This window comes from Sorex araneus, chromosome 6 (genome assembly GCF_027595985.1).
Source record: "Sorex araneus isolate mSorAra2 chromosome 6, mSorAra2.pri, whole genome shotgun sequence".
Taxonomy (NCBI): domain Eukaryota; kingdom Metazoa; phylum Chordata; class Mammalia; order Eulipotyphla; family Soricidae; genus Sorex; species Sorex araneus.
In genome coordinates, this window is record NC_073307.1 from 103,902,084 (window position 1) to 103,926,401 (window position 24,318).

The 24,318-nt window shown below is 36.3% G+C and overlaps 2 protein-coding genes across 2 annotated transcripts; both read right to left on the minus strand.

Annotated features, from left to right (window-relative positions):
• Positions 1-6,364: 6,364 nt before the first annotated feature.
• On the minus strand, positions 6,365-7,760 carry LOC101551161 (olfactory receptor 51F1-like). The gene is made up of 2 exons (XM_004618301.2): positions 7,744-7,760; positions 6,365-7,307 (listed from the first exon to the last, which is right to left on the minus strand). Exons 1-2 carry the CDS (start codon positions 7,758-7,760, stop codon positions 6,365-6,367), a joined length of 960 nt encoding a protein of 319 aa, XP_004618358.2.
• Positions 7,761-22,802: 15,042 nt separating this feature from the next.
• LOC101551426 (olfactory receptor 51F1-like) lies at positions 22,803-23,741 on the minus strand. Its single transcript, XM_004618302.2, has one exon. It carries the CDS (start codon positions 23,739-23,741, stop codon positions 22,803-22,805), a length of 939 nt encoding a protein of 312 aa, XP_004618359.2.
• Positions 23,742-24,318: the final 577 nt, after the last annotated feature.

The following is a 24,318-nucleotide window of genomic DNA, read 5'->3' on the forward strand; positions in this document are numbered from 1 at the left end:
TCCAGTATTATGGGGCATTTGGAATAAGCTACTGGATTGTTGGCCTAATTTGTTTGACATGGCCAGGATATTCTCCACAAAAAATAGTTGATGGAAATGAAGATGTGGGTCCAGAGTGTCAGGAAAAGGGAAAATAGCGACATAACTGTGGCCTCAAGAGAGGCCACAATCACTTCTTCAGAGGCCATGCTCCCTATTGTGATGTTGTTTGGGGGCCATTGGGATAGACACAAACCTGGGAGAGTAAGAAAACCTGGAGCGGTGATGGAGGATGGCTAAGGGAGGACATGATTGTGCTCAAGGATGTTCGGCGTCTGAGCATTCGAGGGGGTGCCTGGGGTACAGAGGCAGGGGAATTGGCTTCCCTTGTCCAATTGGATGTGTTCTTTTTTTTGATCTGTAGAGGTTCTTGTGACGCCAGTATTATGGTGCAATAGGAATAGGGTACTGGACTATTGGCCTAATATGTTTGAAATCGCCAGGATATTCTCCACGAATAGGTGATGGAAATGAAAGGTTAGTCCAGAGTTCCAGGAAAAAGGAAAATACTTGTGGCCCCCAACGAGGCAATGCCCACTTCTAGGGAGGCCATGCCCTTTACTTCAATATGGGTGGCGTGCCAGGTGGGAGGTCAAAAACCTGGAAGAGGTAGAAAACCAGGAGCGGTGATGGAGATGATGCGGTGGTGGACAGGATGGTGTAGTGGGGTGTGGGGTGGCAACCTGGGAACACAACTTATCATTTAACCAGAAAATGGAGCTGAATTTACAATATTTGAAGTACAAGTGTGATACTATATTCTACACAAGTAGATATTGGTAAATGTTCATTGAATAAATAAAAAATGAGTTTCAAATAAATGTATCATATGTGAAAATATGTACTAGTCATTTTTTTTTACAGTGAAGATAAAAGTTTTAGAGAAACAGTTGTAGAGCTTAGAATCTTGAACAATCATAGTGGATTAGAATCATACACAGATGATAGTTGTTTATATGTCAAAATTGGGGTTTTCTAATTAGTTTACTTTGAATAATTATTTTAGGTATTTAAAACAGTCTGCTCTTCTATAGGAATAGCTAGTAGATACATATGTGTTAGCTGTAATTTAAAATTACAGTTGATTCATTTGTTAAAAAAGAAACATAAAATTTTTCATGCTTAGCCAGTCATTCTTCTTTCAGAACCATAAGCATTATTGCATCATTTTGCACTTATCAAATATTAATATATGCTCTAAATGCATTATTGGAAGAGTGGAAATTAGATGGCAGTTGGGTAGTTCTTGTGAGAAATAATCCTCTCATAAAATTCCAAGGATGTGGATCCCACACACAACACAAAATGTGACCCAGGCTGATCAAGAGTAGTCTATTTTAAACATATCAATCATGTCCTTTATGAAACTTTTTCTTCTATTGGACAAAGGAATTAAGGACTCAGACATTTCAATAAGTGATATTAAGCACTAACAAATGTACAACATCCGAGGCTGTTGCAACCAATATTTTTGAACTCCACAATCTTGAATTCCATTGTAAGCATTGCAAATGAAAGAAATAAATAATGTAACTTAAGAAAAGGTTTTAAAAGAAGAAATGTTTGTCAAGGGGTAAAACTTTCAATTATAAAAGAATTAAGTTTTCGTGAACTAATGTATGGCATGATGACTACAGTTAATATAAAATTAGATATTTGCCAAGTTAGTAGACCTTAAGTATTTTATCCACGGGCAATGGGAGCAGAGAGACAGAGAAAAATAGCAAGATAGATAGAAAGATAGAGACAGAGAGGAGAGAGGAATGGGTCTAGAGAGAGAAATATGGAAGAAGGGATGGAAGAAAAAATGTAAATGTGAAGTTAGAAATATGTTAAATATACTGACTGTATTAATTATTTCACTATGCATATGGAAAACAAAATAAAGAAGTATAAAATAAAAATACATGAGGAACTTTAAATAATACAATTTTTATATGCTAATAGACTACAAAAATTAGAACAAGAACAAAAACTTAAACAGAACTACATACAAAGTCATTTCTGTGGCATTTTCAGCTTTGGGGTGCCCTTTGTAATGCTGCAGTGCTTTGGTATCTTAGCTAAATGTCCCTCAACTTTCATAGTTTTCAAACTATTTTTTTAATTCCACACAGTACTCAAGTACTTACAGTATGAAAATAGTAAGAACCCCATCAAAGCATAGTAAATACTATCAAATCTTGACACAAAATAAAAAAAAATCTTTAATAACATGAGATTCTTCAAGAAAAAAAGAAAATTTTAAGCAAATAGTAAATTTTGTGCTCTAATTCACATGTAAGAATTACATGAGTAAGAAAAGCAGTCATGTGGTTGATTTGAAACTGGGGCAGAATTATTATTGCCCAATAAACTAAAGAAGTGACATAAAAATTATGTATTCCCAAAAATTGATTTAATAAATACCTTTTTCCTCCATTTAGCTTTGGAAACATTTATAATTCAAAATTAATCCTTGTTGGTTTGTATTATCATCTATCACAGAATTCAGTTCATCTTCTAATCGATTTGTCCCATTTGACGATTTCTCACATGCCATTTTACAAGTCTTAAATATAGAAGAGCATATTTTATCATTTAATATCTACAGTTTCATATGAGGTCAAACATAAAATAGACTTTATTCATTATTTTGCTAATAAACATAATTTTGGAAAAACACATATTTGTCATTTTGTAAATGCCAATAGTTTAAATGCTGACTTCACAGTGACATCTAACACTTTGCACAGAGGCCGAATAGAACTGCAGGGTACCATCTTTCAGCTTTGTCTGAGCTGGCTCCATGACAATGCTCCCTCAATGATTCAGAGATACTTGAAGTCTCCTTTATATTACCACCTTTTCAGTAGGAAACACTGATGTGACTTCATTTTCATCAGTTTTCCATCTTTGCTTTCTTATGACATTCTTACCATTGTATTAAACTGTGTTTGTTTGAGCTTTCATCTATTTAGTAGTTACTGGGAGTATTTTCAGGCACCCAAACTGGACAGTTGTGTACAACTCCTTGTAGACATCATGATGTCTTCTTATCTAGCTATTTAATATCATAGTAAGTTCTACATGGCATTTGTCAAAACATCAAATATTTATGTACTTCCTGAGTATGTTTTCTTTTAGAATGGTTAATGAATTTCAATTGATTGCAAAAAAACACCAGCAAAAGAGTTCAAGATCTTCTCGCACCAAATTGCCCAATGTTCAATTTCATGAACATTTCTATTTTAAAAAATTTATTGACAGCCAATAAGTTATGAGGATTTCATTTCTACAATACTAAAATACAGAAATCCTAAACTGCGCAGCCACAATAGCGACTTCATATCTCTTCATTCTCAGCAATGAAAAACTAATTATCAAATGTTTCCTTGTCAGCAAGGCTGTTTTTTGGGGGGAAACTCCAACAACAATAGTGAATTTTGTGTTTAAATTTGGAATGTAATCACGGTAAAGAAAAAATGAAATTTTTCAGCTACGCAGGCAGGGGTGGGTGGGAGGTATACTGGGGTTTTTGGTGGTATAATATGGGCACTGGTGAAGGGACGAGTGTTCGAGCATTGTATAACTGAGACATAAACCTGAAAACTTTGTAACTTCTACATGGTGATTTAATAAAATATATAAATTTTTAAAGAAAGAATAAATGTCCTTGAAGCAAGCACTTTATTTGTTTCTATACAAGTAGATATTTTTAGTGTTCTTTGAATAAATAAAAAAGTATCAAATATATGTATCATATTGTGAAAAATTGTACTAGTCTTTTTTCACAGTGAAGATACAATTTTTAGAGAAACAGATGTAGAGCTTAGAATCTTGAACAATTATGGTGGATTAGAATCATACACATTAGACAGTTTTTTATATATGTCAAAATAGGGGTATTCTAATTTGCTTTGAATAATTATTTTAGGTATTTAAAACAGTCTTTGTTGGTTTATAGGAAGAGCTGGTAGACACATAAGTGTTAACTGTAATTTAAAAAATTTTTCGAAGTCATACTTAATAATTTTGTAATTATTGGAACTTTTGAATTTATTGGTTTGTCTAAAAGAGAAACATAAAGGTTTTCATGCTTAGCCAGTCATTCTCTTTTCAGACTTATAACCATTATTGTACCATTTTGCTCTTATCAAATATAAATATAGTCTCTAAATGCATTTTTGGATAGATTGGAAATTAGATTGGTGTTGGGTTTGTGTTGTATGAAATAATCCTTTTTCTGGCAATAATTCCAAGCATAGATGTGGATCCCACACTAGATACAACGTATGAACCACGCTGATCAAGAGAAGTCTATTTTAAATATGGTCAATCATGTCCTTTATGAAAATTTTTCTTCCATTGGACAAAGGAATTAAGTTCTCAGACATTTAAATAAGTGATATTATACACTGGCAAATATACAACATCCGAGGCTGTTGCAATCAATATGTTTGAACTCCACAACCTTGAATTACATAATAGGCATCACAAATGAAAGAAATAAATAACCTAACTTAAGAAAAGGTTTTAAGAGAAGAAATGTTTGTCAAGGGGTAAAACTTTCAAATATAAGAAGAATTAATGTTTTGTTGAATTAATGTATGGCATGATGACTACAAGTAATACAAAATTAGATATTTGACAAGTTAGTAGAACTTAAGTATTTTATCCAATGGCAATGGGAGCAGAGAGACAGAGAAAGATAGAGCGATAGATAGAGAGATAGAAACAAAGAAAGAGAGAAGAATGGGTCTAGAGAGAGGAATATGAAAGAAGGGATGGAAGAAGAAAAGTGTAAATGTGAAATGCAAAATATATTAAATATATTGACCATGTTAATCATTTCATGATGCATATAGAAAAAAAATAAAGAAATAAAAAACAAAAATACACGGAGAACCTTAAATAATACAATTTTTATTTGTTAATAAGACCAGAAAAATTAGAACAACAACAAAAATTTAAACAGAACTACATACAAAGTCATTTCTGTTGCATTTTCAGCTTTGAATACCCTTTGTAACGCTGCAGTGTTCTGAGTACCTTAGGTAAATGTCCCTCAGCTTTCAAATTTTTCAAACTATTTTTTTAAATTCCACACAATACTCAAGTACTTACAGTATGAAAATAGTAAGACCCCATCAAGTATAGCAAATGGTATCAAATTTTGACACCAAACAAAAAAAAAACAATTCTTTAATAAAATGATATTCTTCAAGAAAAAAAACTTTAAGCAAATAGTAAAATTTTGTGCTCTATTTCACATGTAAGTATCACACGAAAAAAAAAACAACAGTCACTTGGTTGATTTGAAATCTGAGGCAGAATTATTATTGTCCAATAAAACTTTAAAAAGTCAGATAAAATTTACATATTTCCAGAAATTGATTTAATAAATACCTTTTCACCATTTAGCTTTGAAAACATTTAAAATTCAAAATTAACACAAATAGTCCATGCTGGTTTGTATTATCATCTATCACAGAATTCAGTTCATTATCTAATCAATTTGTCCCATTTGATTATTTCTCACATGCTATTTTAAGTCTTAAATACAGAAGAACATGTTTTATCATTTAATATCTACAGTTTCATATAAGGTCAAACATAAAATAGACCCTATTCATTATTTTGCTAATAGACATAATTTTGGAAAAGCACATACTTGTGATTTTGTAAATGCCAATAGTTTAAATGCCAACTTCAAAGTGACATCTAACACTTTGCACAGAGGCTGAATACAAGTGCAGGATAACATCTTTCAGCTTTGTCTAAGCTGGCTCCATGACAATGCTCCCTCAGTGTTTCAGAGATACTTGAAGTCTCCCTTACATTACCACTTTTTCAGTAGCAAACACTGATGCAGCTTCATTTCCATCAGTTTTCCATCTTTGCTTTCTTATGACATTCTTATCATTGTATTAAACTGTGCTTGAACTTTCATCTATTTAGTAGTTACTGAGAGTATATTCAGGGACCCAAACTGGATAAATGGTGTACAACTCTTTATAGACATCATGAGTTCTTATCTTGGATAGCTAGCTATTAAAGAACATAGTAAGTTCTACATGGCATTTGTTAAAGAACCAAAATTTTATTGCAATTCCTGAGTATGTTTTCTTTTAGAATGGTTCATGAAATTCAGTAGATTGCAAAAAAACACCAGCAAGAGTTCAATATCTTCTTGCATCAAATTGCCTAATGTTCAATTTCATGAACATTTCTATTTTCATAATTTTACTGACAGTCAAACAGTGATGAGGAATTCTTTTCTACAGAGAAAAATACTAGTGTCAGTTATTTATTTACTAAGTTGTTTACTTAGCATATTACTACTCTATTTATTTGTAAGAAGACTGAGTATAGCTTTGCGAATCTGTTTTGTTTTCACACTATAGATAATGGGGTTGAGTACAGGAGGCAAAATCAGGTATATATTGGCCATCATTGAATGAAGCACTTTGGGAGCTGAATGACCATAGCGATGCACCAAGGACAGGCTTATAAAGGGGATGTAAAAAATAGCAACTGCTCCGATGTGGGAAACACAGGTGCTAAAGGTCTTGTGCCTCTCTTCAGGGGAGGCAATACTGAGAACAGAGCGAATGATCAAGATATAAGAGACAACAATACTTGGTGTATCTATCCCTGTTGTCAGGGTAAGAACAATTAACCCAAAGATGCTATTAGGCCTAGTGTTTGAACATGCCAATTTAATGACATCTGGATGATAGCAGTAGGAGTGGGAAAGAACATTTGCTTTACAGAAAGAAAGGCGCTTAAGTAGCACGAGTATTGTTACAATTAACACCACAGTGCGTATAGTCATTATTAGACTCAGCTGGATGATTCTGGAATTGGTGAGAATTGTAGTATATCTCAGAGGGTTACAGATAGCCACATAGCGGTCAAAAGCCATAGCCACCAGTACCCCAGATTCCATGACAGTAAATCCATGGAGGAAAAACATTTGGATGATGCAGGAATCGAGACTGATTTTTCTTGCATCAAACCAGAGAATAGCTAAAGTTGTTGACATTGTAGATACTGTCAAACCCAAGTCCATGGCTGACAGCATGGAGAGAAAATAGTACATGGGCTCATGGAGGCTCTGCTGGGTAATGATGACAAAGAGGATCATGCTGTTGCCCAAGATAGCAAAGCCATAAAGAGAACAGAAGGGAATGGAGATCCAGGCATGGGCAGATTCTAAGCCAGGAATGCCAGTCAGCAAGAAAGTTGGAGATGTAGATGTCTTGTTACCTAGGCCTTCCATGTGACTTGAAGATGTAGCATAGTCCTCAGATGCTCAATTTCTTTCTATAATAAATGACAGATATTGTTATTAAGCATTTTATTTGCCCAAGATTGCAAAGCCATAAAGAGAACAGAAGGGAATGGAGATCCAGGCATGGACAGATTCTAAGCCAGGAATGCCAGTCAGCAAGAATGTTGGAAATGCAGATGTCTTGTTACCTAGGCTCTCCATGTGTCTTAGATATGTAGTATAGTCCTCACAATGCTCAATTTATTTCTATGTAAATGAGAGATATCGTTATTAAGCATTACATTTTGCATTATTAGGAGAGATATCTAAGTTCATAATGAATATGTGTCACTAAATACTCAAAGTCTAAACTTTTTCTTAATTATGATATTTATCAAATATGTATTAACAATTTTACTCTTGAGTTTTGACATTTAGGTCCATGTAACTTTCTATATCTTAGCATTTGTTTTTATATTGATAAGGTTAAAATGTTTGTTAGATCAGAACATTTTATTGTTATTGTGTTTGGGCCAGGAATGGAGCCATAGTACAGCGGGTTGGGCGTTTGCCCTTCATGCAGCCAACCCAGGTTTGATTCCTCCATTCTTATAGGAGAGGCTGGCAAGCTACCGAGAGTATCATGCTTGCACAGCAGACTCTGGCAAGCTACTGTGGTGTATTCGATATGCCAAAATCTGTAACAACAAGTCTCACAATGGAGACATTACTGGTGCCTGCTAAAGTAAATAGACGAACATCAGATGACAGTGCTACAGACAGTGTTTTGGCCATGCCCTATGACACTGATAGATCACAATTTTTTTTAGTAAAAGGGAATTATATTTTGACATTGAATATTAATAAGAGAACGTACTGAAATAGACTTTAGTCTGTGGTACTGAAACTCAGTCCCCACACCTGGCTGTCTTCACCGGGGCCCCTTGGAAGGGGCGGGTTACATTTGCTTTCCCAGCTGAGCAGAGCCTTGGCAATTGAAGACCTCTGGAACCCAGCCACAGCCATGCTCAAGGCCACTCTTCACACATGCAAGGAGCCTCATGCATGAAGGTTCTGGCAGAGAAACCCAGGCGTGCGGGACCCAGGGCTGAGATCTCAAAGGCTGCTTGGTTCGGGACTGGGCCTCTTCCATCCAGGTTCCCTATTTTCCAGTAGCTACACAATTGCACCCAGAAACTGCCCTGGCACCCTATAATCCCATTAATGGCCAACATCAGGAGACTACAAAACCAAACTCTCAGAAACATGCAGCAGCATCACGTTGATAGCCTAGTTCTGTTATCTGATAGCCTAGTTCTCCCTTTTGGAGAACCTGCCAAGCTACCAAGAGTTTATTGCCCACATGGGCAGAGCCTGGCAAGCTGCCCATGGTGTATTAGATATGCAAAAAACAGTAGTGATAGGTCTCATTCCTGTGACCATGAAAGAGCATCCCATAGTTGGGAAAGATGAGTAAGGAGAGGCAGCTAAAATCTCAGGGCTGAGAGGAATAAAGACTTTACTGGTGCCCACTCGAGTAAATCAACAAACAATGGGATGACAGTGATACAGTGATACAGTACTCAGACTCATTATTTTTGTAAAAGTAGGAAAAATCTAGAGTCACATTCATTTCTGACAGTATTACTTAAGTCCCATTTTATATCAGTGGTAAATAAAGTAAGAGAGTTATATAAAAATAATTAAGTGAAAGAATATCTCTAAGTCACTCGAAAAGACAAAAATTTTTTAAAATTCTCATTTCAAAACTAGGTAGTAGAAAGAATTATTAGAAACACCAAAAGCAAGAAAGGATTGGATGAGGACTGGATATTTCAAGACAACGATGTGGAATTATTTCATAGTCTAGTCTGTCTGTTTAAAACTTAAAAATATTAATACTGTGTGAGTATATAGTTTCCATAGAAAAAGAACAGGTTAAGTCCAACAATGAAAGCTGAGAAACTGCCAAGGTGGCTTGATAAAGGAATTGAAGAATAAACAGTAGCATCATTATACACATTTTAATTCTTTTGAAAGTTGCTTGAAAAGGAAGGAGGGGAATAGACCATGAATAAAGGAGACCTTGAAGGACTGGGGAGGCTCCTCAGGTCATACGCTTCCCCTCCCACTCCCCTTGGTGTGGCTCTGTGAACTTTTGAATACCAACAGCCTGTACCTGGCTCAGCTCAACAGTTAGTAACCCATATTAAACAATAAGGAAACACTAAGATGAACAGAATTTTAGCAAGATTGGAAAGACTTACGTGTATATATTTATAAGCCTTTGTGAAAGATATGGTTGAGAAGAAATATTTGTGACTTTATAACTTTTCAATTTAGAATTTGTTCCCAGGCTGCATCCTGTTTTAGCTTATGCTAAAATTCTCTCATTTTTAAACTAATACCTAAGTACTGGATCTGAGATTTTTAAGGGACAAATTATTTCCTGTTAAGTATATGAAGTGATGAATCTTGTTTGAGAGTAAAGACAAGATTTTTAGTATGTTTTTCTTAGAATAAAAATATTATAAGTTATCAGGAATTTAAAATAATTTTTGATTTGGACAAAGTCTGGTTATACTCAGAGCTTACATCTGGCTATGTGCTCAAAGATCACTACTGAAGCATTTTGGCAGACCATATGTAGTATCAAGTATCAAAATGAGGTCTGCTAAATGCAAGAGGGGAATCTTAATTTCTGTATTATCTTTCCAGTCTGAATTTATGTTAATTTAAATGATAAACATATCCTGTTGCAAATTAACACCAGAAATATTTTTAAAAATTAAAATAAAATATTCAGCAATAAAATATTCAGCGATATTTTTTGATGCTAATGGTTTCTCCTAGCAGTACAGAGAAACCATATAGGATGCTGGTGATTGAACCCAGGTTGACCACATGCAAAGGCACGTGTCTTATCCACTGCACTATTGCTCTTACCCCAGTCCTACAATGTCCAATAAAGCTTTTCAAAAATCATACGTAGAATTCATTCTTCAGAATAAAATATAGGCATATATCTTACCATTTCATTTATGCTTTTCAGTTTGCTTTCTTTTTCTTTTCCATTTCTTAAGGGTTCAATGAACTCATGATTATAATTTTAATATATTTTTCTGCAAACTAGAAGGCTCATATATCTGTGTGATATTGAATCCCTAGGACAGACTAGGTCCTAGTGGAATCTCATTTCAGTCCCAGACAATATTGAAAAGTAACAATTGTAGTTCAACACCAGCCCAAGGAGGATCTTTTTTTTATCTTCTTACCAGCATCATGTAGAAATAGGAGGCTTCTCTGTACTCTGTATCAGCAAAGAGAGAACAGATTCTGGTTCGAAGTCACTGAATTTATAGTAAAGGAGGTTGAGCTGAGGGGGAAATTAGGAACTATTTAACTCCTTGGGGACAAAGATGAAAGTCTGAATTCCCTTCTCTCCATCTAAAAATACATGACAGTGCAATGTATTCACAAAAGGATTTTAGCTACAAAATTAAGTCATAAATGATCATAGAGTCCTAAAATGCAAACCAATCTAAATCAAACCATCTGTATAAATGAAAAGCCTGTTAGACAGTGTTCTAGAGTGTTCTAGGTAATGGGGTATATATGGATCCATGTAATTTTTCTTGGTTATTGACCTGCTTGAAGTAGAAAAGCAAACCAATATTTTCCATGGTAATTTTAGTATCATGAAGAGTAAATATAGACTTCAGACCAGTCTCTATACCTTTCTAGGATACAACCCAGTGACTGGTAGAAGGGATTATTAACCCATACCTCTATCCAGCCTTTACTTACATTTTACTCTGGCGTATCACTTCCGGCTACACTAACTGGACTCAATTTTTATAATATACTTGATTACTATGGACAAATGTTGAGTTCTCCAAGTAAGTAAAAGGAAAGTTGAAAGTTGTATATAGAAGGGTTGGGAGAATTGCCCCATAGTTGGAAGCCTGCTTCATGAGTTAGGGAAGAAGGCAAATGGAATAGAGAAGGGATCACTAAGAAAATGATAGCTGGAGGAATCAGTTGGGATGGGAGATGCATGGCAAAAGTAGATAATGGACCAAGTATGATGACCTCTAGTGTCTGTGTTGCAAGCCATAATGCTCCAAAGTAGAGAGAGAGTATGGGGAATATTGTCTGCCATGGAGGCAGGGGGAGGGTGGGAATGGTAGGGTATACCGGGGATATTGGTGGTGGGGAATGTGCACTAGTGGAGGGATGTGTCTTTGTTCATTGTGTAATTGTTACCTAAACAAGAAAGCATACAAGTATCCCATGGTGATTTAATAAGATTTAAATAAATAAGTAAATAAATAAATAAATTTACTTGAACTCTTCATATGTCTTTGATTATAGCATATATTTTCGTATTTCTTATAGAAATAATATATTCTATTGGTATGTAAAGCAATAAAGATATATGTATAATTAGGAGCATTATCTAAATTCATAAAAATGAACAATTTGTGAAAACTCATTTTCTAAAATTCTTCTTCATTTATAGTTACAAATAATTTGAAAATATATAATGTTGTGTGAATGTTCGTGTAGTCGGAGGCGCTGAGACAAGGAACACGGAAGAAATGTATATCATGGATGGTGCAGGTTCCCTCGACTCTATGACCAAGGTAGAGAGCTCCATAATCTACTTTTATTGGTCATGGTACCCCTTAAAAGCGCAATACAGTGATGTCGCCAAAGGCCTCAAAAGAAGTTACAGAAAGAACATTGAGGCAGCAGAACATGCATTGTTTCCTTGCATCCGCAGTCCAGTAATTTTGGCCTCAGGAAAGAAGATACGAAACCAAAACCAAAACCTTTCTTGGATTTATATCCCAAAGACAAGACTGGGCTGGCACCTGAAATCTACAATGTCAAAGATCAGGCCTGGCTAACATCTGAGATCTGCATGTCAAAGACCAGTCAGGCTTCTGAGAGAAAAGGAAAAAAATCTCCCTCCATCCCACCCTGCCACTGTGGCAGGGCATTCCCTTCTGTTCTCTCTCTCTAATTAGCTGTTGTGGTTTGCAATAAAGGTGTTGAGTGGCCACTGTGCTCAGTCTCTAGCCCTCATTCAGCCCGCAACTCCCTTCCCCCGCATGGCCTTCGACTACATTATAGTTGGTGATCCCTTCTCTGAGTTGTCCTTTCCCCAGAATGTGAGGCCAGCCTCCAAGCCATGGAGTCAACCTCCTGGTACTTATTTCTACAATTCTTGGGTGTTAGTCTCCCACTCTGTTATTCTATATACCATAGATGAATGCAATCTTTCTATGTCTGTCTCTCTCTTTCTGACTCATTTCACTCAGCATGAAACTTTTCATGCCCATCCACTTAAATACAAAATTCATGACCTCTTTTTTTCTAACAGCTGCATAGTATTCCATTGTATAGATGTACCAAAGTTTCCTCAATCAGTCATCCGTTCTAGGGCATTCGGGTTTTTTCCAGATTCTGGCTATTGTAAACAGTGCTGCAATGAACATACATGTGCAGATGTCGTCTTGATTGTACTTTTTTGCCTCTCTGGGATATATTCCCGGCAGTGGTATTGCTGGGTCAAATGGGAGCTCAATATCTAATTTTTTGAGAATCGTTCATATTGTTTTCCAGAAGGGCTGAACCAGTCGGCATTCCCACCAGCAGTGTAGAAGGGTCCCTTTCTTCCCACATCCTCTCCAACAGCGGTTGCTTTTGTTCTGTTGGATGTGTGCTAGTCTCTGTGGTGTGAGGTGGTATCTCGTGGTTGTTTTGATCTGCATCTCTCTGATGATTAGTGATGTAGAGCACTTTTTCATGTGCCTTTTGGCCATTCGTATTTCTTCCTTGGAAAAGTTTCTGTTCATTTCTTCGGCCCATTTTTTGATGGGGTTGGATGTTTTCTTCTTGTAGAGTTCAACCAGTGCTTTATATACCTCAGCAATGATATTTTTAACTGTGACTTTTACATTAGCTTTTTCTCCCTGTCCTTCCGGTACTCCAGTGATTCTAATATTTTTCCTCTTGAAATCATCTCCTAGGTCTCTGATTCACCTAAGAGCTATTTTGAGGTCTTTTCACATTGCTTCTTGTTGTCTGTAATATTCCTGTAGCTCGTCTTTAAACTCACTGATTCTGTCTTTGGCTCTAGCCATTCTACTATTGTAGGCTCCCACTGGGTTTTTAATTTCATCTACATAGTCCTTTATTTGTGAAAGTTCATTTTGCAGATTTTTTATTTCTGCTTTCATTTCTTCCTGTATTTTCTCAGCTCTCTCTTCCATTGTTTCTTTCATGTCCTCCTTTAATTTACAGGATATATGTTGAAAAGTTTGTTTGAGTTCATTGAACATCTGCAACATTTCATGTCTGAATTCTTTTATTTTTAAGTTATTCTTTCATTGAATCACCATGTGGAAAGTTAGAAAGTTTTCAGGTTTAAGTCTTAGTTATACAATGCTCGAACACCCATCCCTTCACCAGTGCACATATTCCACCACCAAGAATCACAGTATACCTCCCCCTCCCCCCACCTGCGCAGCCCCCCACTCCGCCTGTGTAACTGGTAAATTTAACTTTATTTTCACTTTACTTTGATTACATTCAATATCTCAACAAAAAACTCACTATTATTGATTTGGAGTTTCTCCCCCCTAAAGTCGACCTGCTGAAAAGAAAGCATTTGATAATTTGTTTTCTATTGCTGAGAATGAAGAGATATGAGTGGAGAGGCCGCACTAGCAGCTGAACGGTTTTGGATTTCTGTATTTTAGTATTTTAGTAACTAAGTCCAGAGAAATATCTGCCAGAAATTGCAACATTGTAAGCTTGTACCTCTCAGCTACTTTATATTTCACATATGAGTGCAATCTTCCTATGTCTGTCTCTTTCTTTCTGACTCATTTCACTAAGCATGATACTTTCCATGTTGATCCACTTATATGCAAATTTCATGACTTCATGTTTTATGACAGCTATGTAGTATTCCATTGTGTAGATATACCAGAGTTTCTTTAGCCAGTCATCTGTTTTTGGGCACTCTGTTTTTTTCCAGATTCTGGTTATTGTAAAAGGTGCGGCAATAAACATAGAAATGCAGATGTGATCTCTACTATACCTTTTTGCCTCTCCAGGATATATTCCCAGGAGTGGTATTGCTGGGTCAAATGGAAGCTCAATTTCAAACTTTTTGAGAATCGTCCATATTGTTTTCCAAAAGGGATGAACCAGTCGGCATTCCCACCAGCAGTGAAGGAGAGTCCCTTTCTCCCCACATCCACACCAACACTGGCTGCTTTTGGTCTTTCGGATGTGGGCCAATCTCTGTGGTGTGAGATGATATCTCATTGTGTTTTGATCTGCATATCCCTGATGATTAGTGATGTTGAACATTTTCTCATGTGCCTCTGAGCCATTCGGATTTCTTCTTTGGGAAAGTTTCTGTTCATTTCATCACCCCATTTTTTGATCGGGTTAGCAGTTTTCTTCTTGTGGAGTTCAACCAGTGCATTGTATATCCTTGTTATCAACCCATCATCGGATGGGTACTGTGTAAATATCCTTTCCCATTCTGTAGATTGTCTTTGTATTTTGTTCACTGTTTCTCTTGAGGTGCAGAAGCTTCTTAGTTTGAGATAGTCCCATTTATTTATCTCTGTTTTCACTTGCTTGGCCAGTGAAGTGTCAGCTTTGAAGATACCGTTGGCTTTGATGTCGTGGAGGGTTTGGCTAACCTTGGCTTTAATGTACCTTAGGGATTCTAGTCTGATGTTGAGGTTTTTAATCCATTTTTATCTGACTTTTGTACATGGTGTAGGTGGAGGTCTAAGCCCATTTTTTTGCTTGTAGCTGTCCAGTTTTGCCAGCACAATTTATTAAACATGCTTTCCTTGCTCCACTTCACATTTCTTGCTCCCTTAGCAAAGATTAGATGGTCATATATTTGAAGGTGTGTGTGTCAGAGTATTCAACCCTGTTCCATTGGTCTGTGGCTCTGCCTTTTTTCCAGTACCAAGTTGTTTTAATGACTACCGCTTTGTAGTAGATTTTGAAGTTGGGGAGGTTGATTCCTCCCATTTTCTTTTTCCCAAGAATTGATTTAGCTATTCGTGGGGGCTTATTGTTCCATATGAATTTCAGGAGCACTTGCTCCATTTCTTTGAAGACTGACAAAGGGTATCCCTATAGGGATCGCATTGAATTTGTACAATGCTTTGGGGAGTATTGCCATTTTGACAATATTAATTCTTCCAATCCATGAGCAGGGGATGTCTTTCCATTTCCTCGTGTTCTCTTTTATTTCCTGAAGTAGCGTTTTGTAGTTTTCATTATACAAGTCATTTTCCTCCTTTGTTAAGCTGATTCTGAGGTACTTAATTTTTTGAGGCGCAATTGTGAACGGGATTGCTTTTCTCATGTCACTTTCTTCTCTCTCATTATTTGCATATAGGAAAACCATGGACTTTTGGGTATTGATTCTATAGCCTGCAACTTTACTATACGAGTCTATTGTTTCTAGGAGTTTCCTTATAGAGGTTTTAGGGTTCTCTAGGTATAGTATCATATTATCTGCAAATAGTTAGAGCTTGATTTCTTCCTTTCTTACCGGAATGCCCTTAATATCTTTTTCTTGCCTAATCGCTATTGCAAGTACTTCCAGTACTATATTGAACAGAAGAGGAGAGAGTGGGCATCCTTGTCTCAGAAGGAAGGCTCTTAGTTTTTCCCCTTTGAGGACCATGCTTGCTGTAGGCTTGTGATAAATGGCTTTGACTATATTGAGCCCCTTCTATGCTCATTTTGGCGAGCGTTTTCATCATAAACGGGTGCTGGATCTTGTCAAATGCTTTCTCTGCATCTATTGATATGATTATATGATTTTTATCTTTTCTTTTGTTGATATGATGGATTATGTTGATTGATTTCTGGATGTTAAACCATCCTTGCATCCCCGGGATGAATCCCATTTGGTCGTGGTGTATGATCTTTTTGATGAGTTGTTGAATTCTATTTGCTAATATTTTGTTGAGAATCTTCGCATCTGTGTTCATCAGGGATATTGGCTTGTACTTTTCTTTTTTTGTGGTGTCTTTGTTTGCTTTTGGTATTAGGGAGATATGAGCCTCGTAGAAACTGTTTGGGAGGGTTTCTGTTTTTTCAATTTCCTGGAAAAGCTTGAGAAGAACTGGCAATAGGTCCTCTTTAAATGTTTGGAAGAACTTGCTAGTGAATCCGTCTGGACCTGGGCTTTTTTTGGGGGGGAGACTTTTGATTACCATTTCAATATCCTTGATATTAATTGGACTATTCAGGTACTCCAGGTCTTCTTGGTTCAGCCTTGGGAGATTATAGGAGTCGAGGAATTTATCCATTTCTTCTAGATTCTCTTGTTTCGTGGCATACAGATTTTCAAAGTGGTCTCTGATGATCTTTTGAATTTCATTGGTTTCTGTTGTGATGTCCCCCTTTGCATTTCTGATTCAGCTTATACGGGTTCTCTCTCTCTTTGTGAGTCTTGCTAGTGGTTTATCAATCTTGTTTTTTTTCTCGAAGAACCAGCTCTTGGTTTCATTGATCTTTCGGATTGTCTTTTGGGTTTCCATATCATTAATTTCTGCTCTAAGTTTATTATCTCTTTCCTTCTGCCTGGTTTGGGCTTCTTTTGTTGGTCCTTTTCTAAGGTCTTGAGCTGTGAGGTCAAGTTATTTATGAGGGCCCTTTCTTCCTTCCTGAGATATGCTCACAGAGCTATAAATTTTCCCCTTAATATTGCTTTAGCTGCGTCCTACAGGTTCTGGTACCTCATGTCTTCATTCTCATTTGTTTCCAGGTACCTTTTGATTTTTTCCTTGATTTCCTTCTTGACCCACTCATTGTTCAACATCGAGCTATTTAATTTCCAGGTGTTTGATTTGGTTTTCTGCATGTGTCCATGATTAACTTTTATCTTCAGTGCATCATGGTCTGAAAAGATAGCTGGTACAATGTCTACCTTGTTGATTCTGTTGAGGTATGCTGTGTGGCCCAGCGCATGGTCTATTCTGGAAAATGTTCCATGTGCACTGGAAAAGAATGTGTATTCCTTTTTGGGGGGATATAAAGCCCTGTATAGATCTATTAGCCCTGTCTCTTCTATTTCTTCCTTTAAAGCCAGTATTTCCTTGGTGATTTTTAATCTTCTTGATCTGTCTAGAGGTGACAGGGCAGTGTGGAAGTCTCCAACTAGTATTGTGTTGCTCACAATGTCCTTCTTAAGGTCTCTTAGCAGCTGTTGTAGGTATTTAGCTGGTCCCTCCTTGGGTGCGTAGACATTTAGGAGTGTGATTTCTTCCTGATGTACATATCCTGTGATTAATAAAAAATGGCCTTCACTATCCCTTCTAATCTTTTTCACCCTGAAGTCTATGTTGTCCCATACTAGTAAAGCCACCCCAGCTTTTTTGAGGGAGTTGTTTGCTTGCAGGTTTGTTTTCCATCCTTTGACTTTGAGTCTGTGTTTGTTCTGGCTATTCAGATGTGTTTCTTGCAGGCAGCAGAATGTTGGGTTGAGTCTCTGAATCCATTCTGCCAGTCTGTGTCTCTTAATTGGTGAATTAAGACCATGGACATTGAGAGAGATTATTGTCATGAGGTTTTGTGCCATCTTTCTGTAAGGGTTTGTTGTGCTTGTAGGGGTTGTTCTTGTCTTACAATAGCCCTTTTAGTGCTTCTTTTAGGTTTGCTTTTGAGTCTATGAAGTTCCTGAGCTGTTGTTTATTCCCAAACTAGTGTATCATTCCTTCAAGTTTGAATGAGAGTTTAGCTGGATAAAGTATTCTTGGTGAAGCGTTCATTTCATTGAGTTTTTTTCACTATATCCCACCATTGCCTTCGGGCTTGGAGGGTTTCCTCTGATAGATCTGCTGTGAGCCTAAGGGGTGCTCCTTTGTATGCGATTTCCTTCTTTGACCTTGCTGCTTGTAGTATTGTGTCTCTATCCATGACGTTCATATTGTAACTATGATATGTCTTGGGGTTTTTCTGTTAGGATCTCTTTTAGCTGGCACCCTTTGGGCGCCTTGAATCTGGATGCCCGTATTGTCCAGCTCTGGGAACTTTTCAGCAATGATTTGTTTGACTGTGGCTTTTTCACTGGGGTTGGTTCCCTGTCCTGGTAGTCCAATGATTCTAATGTTGTTCCTCTTGAAACCATCCCCTAGGACTCTGATTCACCCTTGAACTATTTTGAGGTCTCTTGCCATGGTTTGTTGTTGCCTGCAGGCTTTTTTGCAGCTCATCTTCAAGCATACTGACTCTATCTTCCACTACAATCATTCTATTGTTGAGGGCAGACAGAGAGTTTTTTATTTCATCTACCGAATCCTTTATTTCTTTTTGTAGGTTTTTTATTTCTGCTCTCATTTCTTCCCGTATTTTGTCGGCTGTCTGTTGTATTGTTTCTGCCAGGTCCTCCTTTAAGTTGTCAATTTTTGCATTGAGTTCATTGAACATCCTGAGGATTTCAACTCTGAATTCTTTATCAGAGAGCTCAAATTTGTAGGAAACGCCAATTGAGGTTTCTGGACTCCTTTCATCGTCCTCTGCTTGTGGTGGGGATTTGTGGTGTTTCTTCATGTTGTTGTGGTGGTATGGAAGAGGAACCTTGAAGATCAGTATCCCTGTTCCCTCTTGTTGCAAAAAAAGGATTGTGGATGGGCTCAGTCAATGGTGGTTGCCTTTTTATTTCCCCCTTCTGGAACCTGGCCTCCCACTGAGATGTTCCTTCAATTCTTATGTGAAGTCTTGTGTTTTATTGTCCTACTGCTTACGAATAGCTAGAATGTAGTCTTGGACACGATGTTGAGGAGACTATCTGCAGCAGGAAAAAGGCCACGCCCACTTTGCCTAGGCCACGCCCCTTTCACACAACCAGACAGAGGGTCTAGGGGTTGGGGGTGGTGTGAGGGGACATCACACACCTGGGCCGGAAGACAGAATGGCTGCGGCGCTTGGGGTACCGACCTGTCACTCAGTGTGCCTGTCACTCAGCCGGCAGTCCAGAGGGGAGGGAAGCCTGGGGTGCTCAGCTCTTGTCTGAATTCTTTATGGAGAGATTATATTTGTGGGTAATGCTTGTTGAGGTGTCTGGACCCTTATAATAATTTTCTCCTCGTGGTGGGGATTTTCACTGTTTCTTCATGTTTTTGTAGTAGTATGGTGGTGAACCCTTCCAGTTTACTATTAGTATTCCCTTCTTATTGCAAGAAAGGATTTTGGATGAGGTTGTTTGATGGTGGTCACCTTTTCCCCTTATAGAGTTCCACCTTCCTCTCTGCTCCTCAGTTTCATCTTCCTAATGGCACCTCAGTAGCTTAGGTGACATCTCCAGTGAAGCTTTGGAGGATGTGTTCTTTTATATTGGACTTGTAGAGCTTTTAGTGACTCCAGTATTAAGGTGCAGTTGGAATACACTACTGGACTATTGGCCTAATGTGTTTGAGATGGTCAGGATATTCTCCACAGATAGGTGATGGACATGAAGAGTGAGTCTGGAGTGCCAGGAAAGAGGAAAATACTTGTGTCACCAAAGGAGGCCATGCCCACTTCTGCAGAGGCCACGACCTCTACCTCACTGTATGTGGAGTGTTGTAGCGGGGGGAGAATCTGGGGGGGCCGTCACACACCTGGGCAAGGGACTTTGGAGGATAGTACACAGTGGCGAGTGAGGTGGTGGCCTGGGAACGCAATTTGTCATTTAACAGAAAAATGGAGCTGAAGTTACAAAATTTGAAGTAGGATTGTGATACATAGTTTTTGTATGGAAGTTTCTTTATAATTTTTTTACAGAATAAATGTTCTTGAAGAAAACACTTTATTTCTACACAAGTAGATATTGGTAAATGTACATTGAATAAGTAAAAAATGATTTTCAAATAAATGTATCATATTTTGAAAAATTGTACTAATCTTTTTTTCACAGTGAAGATACAATTTTTAGAGAAACAGATGTAGAGCTTAGAATCTTGAACAATGACAGTGGATTAGAATCATACACATAAGATAGCATAAGATAGATTCTTATATGTCAAAATTAGGGTTTTGTAATATGTTTACTTTGAATAATTATTTTAGGTATTTAAAACAGTCTGCTTTCTATAGGAAGAGCTTGTAGATACATATGTGTTAACTGTAATTTAAAAAACTTTTCTGAGTCATACTTAATAATTTAATAGTTATTGGAATTTTTACCTTGATTCATTTGTCTAAGAGAAATTTTTCATGCTTTGCCAGTCTCTTCTCAGAATCATAACCATTATTGTATGATTTTTCACTTATTAAATATTAATATATTACTCTAAAAGCATTTTGGATAGAGTGGAAATTAGATTGGTGTTGGGTAGTTGTTTTCAGAAATAATCCTCTTTCTGATAATAATTCCAAGGATAGATGTGGATCCCACACACAACACAAAATGTGAACCGGGCTGATCAAGAGTAGTCTATTATAAACATGATCAATCATGTCCTTTATGAAACTTTTTCTTTCAATTGACAAAGGAATTAAGGACTCAGACATTTCAATAAGTGATATTAAGCACTAACAAATGTACAACATCTGGGGCTGTTGCAACCAATATGTTTGAACTCCACAATCTTAAATTCCATTGTAGGCATCAAAAATGAGAAGGAAATAAATAATGTAACTTAAAAAATGGTTTTAAAAGAAGAAACGTTTATCAAATGGAAAAACTTTCAATTATAAGAAGAATTAAGTGATGACTACAGTTAATACAAAATTAAATATTTGTCAAGTTAGTAGACCTTAACTATTTATCCAAGGGCAATAGGAGCAGAGAGAGAAAGATAGAGAGATAGATAGATACATATATAAAGAGATAGATAGAGACAAATAGAGAGAGGAGAGAGAAATGGGTCTAGAGAGAGGAATATGGAAGAAGGGATGGAAGAAGGAAAATGTAAATGTGAAGTGAGAAATATATGAAATATATTGACTGTGTTAATATTTCACGATGCATATGGAAAAGAAAATAAAAAAATAAAAATACGTGGAGAACTTTAAATAATACAATTTTTATTTGCTAATGAGACCACAAAATTGAAACAACAACAAAAATTTAAGCAGAACTACATACAAAGTCATTTCTGTGGCATTTTCAGCATGGAGTACACTTTGTAAAGCTGCAGTGTTCAGAGTATCTTAGGTAAATGTCCCTCAGCTTTAATATTTTCCAACCTATTCTTTCTGTAATTCCACACAGTAATCAAGTTCTTACAGTATGAAAATAGTAAGAACCCCACAATAGTACAGTATATGATATCAAATTTTGACACCAAATATAAAAAACATTCTTTAATAAAATGACATTCTTCAAGAAAAAAAGAAAATTTTAAGCAAATAGCAAAATTTTGTGCTCTAATTCAATGTAAGAATCACAAGAATAAGAAAAACAATATTTTCATTGATTTGAAGCCTCGGGCAGAATTATTATAGCGAAATAAAACCAAAACAGTGACATAAAAATAACATATTCTCAGAAATTGATTTTATAAATAACTTTTACTCCACTTAGCTTTGGAAACATTTATAATTCAAAGGTAATGCAAATAAGCCATATTGGTTTGTATTATCAACTATCAAATAATTCAGTTCATTATCTCATCAATTTGTCCCATTTGACTATTTCTCACATGCCATTTTACAAGTCTTAAATATAGGAGACATTTTATCATTTAATATCTACAGTTTCATACAAGGTCAAACATAAAATAGACTCTATTTGTTATTTTGCTAATAAACATAATTTTGGAAAAACACATACTTGTCATTTTGTAAATGCCAATAGTTTAAATGCCGACTTCAAAGTGACATCTAACACTTTGCACAGAGGCTGAATAGCACTGCACGTTAACATCTTTCAGCTTTGTCAAAGGTGGCTCCATGACAATGTTCCTGTAATATTTCAGAGATATTTGAAGATCTCTGAATCTTTGAGGATACTCCCTTATATTACCACTTTTTCAATAGCAAACACTGATGCGACTTCATTTCCATCAGTTTTTCATCTTTGCTTTTTTATGAGATTCTTACCATTTTATTAAACTGTGTTTGAGCTTTTTTCTATTTAGTAGTTACTGTGAGCATTTTCAGGGACCCATACTGGACAGTTGTGTAGAACTCCTTAGAGACTGAGTAAGATGACTTCTTATTTCATATAGCTGGCTATTAAAGAGCATAATGAATTCTTCATAGCATTTGTCAAATCATCAAAATTTTATTGCAATTCCAGAGTAAGTTTTTTTTAGAATAGTATATGAATTTTAATAGATTCCTAAAAAACACCAGCAAAAGACCTCTAGATCTTCTTGGAACAAATTCACTAATGTACAACTTCATGAACATTGTTAATTTTCAAAAATTTACTGAGAGTCAATCAGTTATGAGAATTTCTTTTCTACAGAAAAAAACACTAATGTCAGTTATTTGTTTAACTTGTTTACTTAGCATGTAACCACTATTTATTTGTAAGAAGGCTGAGTATAGCTTTGCGAATTTGTTTTGTTTTTACACTATAGATAATGGGGTTGAGTACAGGAGGCAAAATCAGAAATATATTGGCCATCATTGAATGAAGCAGTTTGGGAGCCGAATGACCATAGCGATGTAGCAAGGACAGGCTTATAAAGGGGATGTAGAAAATAGCAACTGCTCCGATGTGGGAAACACAGGTGCTAAAGGTCTTGTGCCTCTCTTCAGGGGAGGCAATAATGAGAACAGAGCGAATGATCAAGATATAAGAGACAACAATACTTGGTGTATCTATCCCTGTTGTCAGGGCAAGTGCAATTAACCCAAAGATGCTATTAGGCCTATTATCTGAACATGCCAATTTAAGCACATCTGGATGATAACAGTAGGAGTGAGAAAGAATATTTGCTTTACAGAAAGAAAGGCGCTTAAGTAGCAAGAGTACTGGCACCATTAGTAGCAAAAAACGTATAATTATTATTATAACCAGCTGAATGATTCTGGAATTGGTGAGAATTGTAGTGTATCTCAGAGGGTTACAGATAGCCACATAGCGGTCAAAAGCCATAGCCACCAGTATCCCAGATTCCATGAAGGTAAATCCATGAAGGAAAAACAATTGAACAAGGCAGGAATCAAAACTGATTTTTCTTGCATCAAACCAGAGAACAGCTAAAGTTGTTGACATTGTAGATACTGTCAAACCCAGGTCCGTGGCTGACAGCATGGAGAGAAAATAGTACATGGGCTCATGGAGGCTCTGCTGGGTAATGATGACAAAGAGGATCATGCTGTTGCCCAAGATAGCAAAGGCATAAAGACAACAGAAGGGAATGGAGATCCAGGCAAGGCCAGACTCTAAGCCAGGAATGCCAGTCAACCAGAAAGTTGGAAATGCAGATGTCTTGTTACCTAGGCTCTCCATGTGTCTTGGATATGTAGCATATTCCTCACAATGCTCAATTTATTTCTATAAAAATGAGAGATATTGTTATTAAGCATTACATTTTGCATTACTAGGAGAAATATCTAAGTTCATAGTGAATACTGTGTCATTAAACACTCAAAGTTTAACCTTCTTATTCTTTATTATGATATTTCCTAATATTTATTATTTTAATTTTATTCTTGAATTTTGAGATATAGCTCCATAGAACTTTCTATATCTTAGCATTTGTTTTTATATTGGTAGGGTGAAATGTTTGTTAGATCAGAACATTTTACTGATATGTGTTTGGGCCACACCTTGTGACACTGATTTATCAGAATGTTTTTTGAGAGTCCAAAAGGGAATTATATTTGACATTGAATGTAAATATGAGAAATGTACAGAAATTTTTTTTGTCTGTGGTACTCAGATTCATTATTTTTGTAAGTCTAGCAAAAATATAAATTCATATTTATTTCTGACTGTATTATTAAGTACTATTTTATAATAGGGGTGAATAAATTAATAGTTATGTAAAGACTAAGTGAAAGAATATCTTTATTGAAGTTACTAG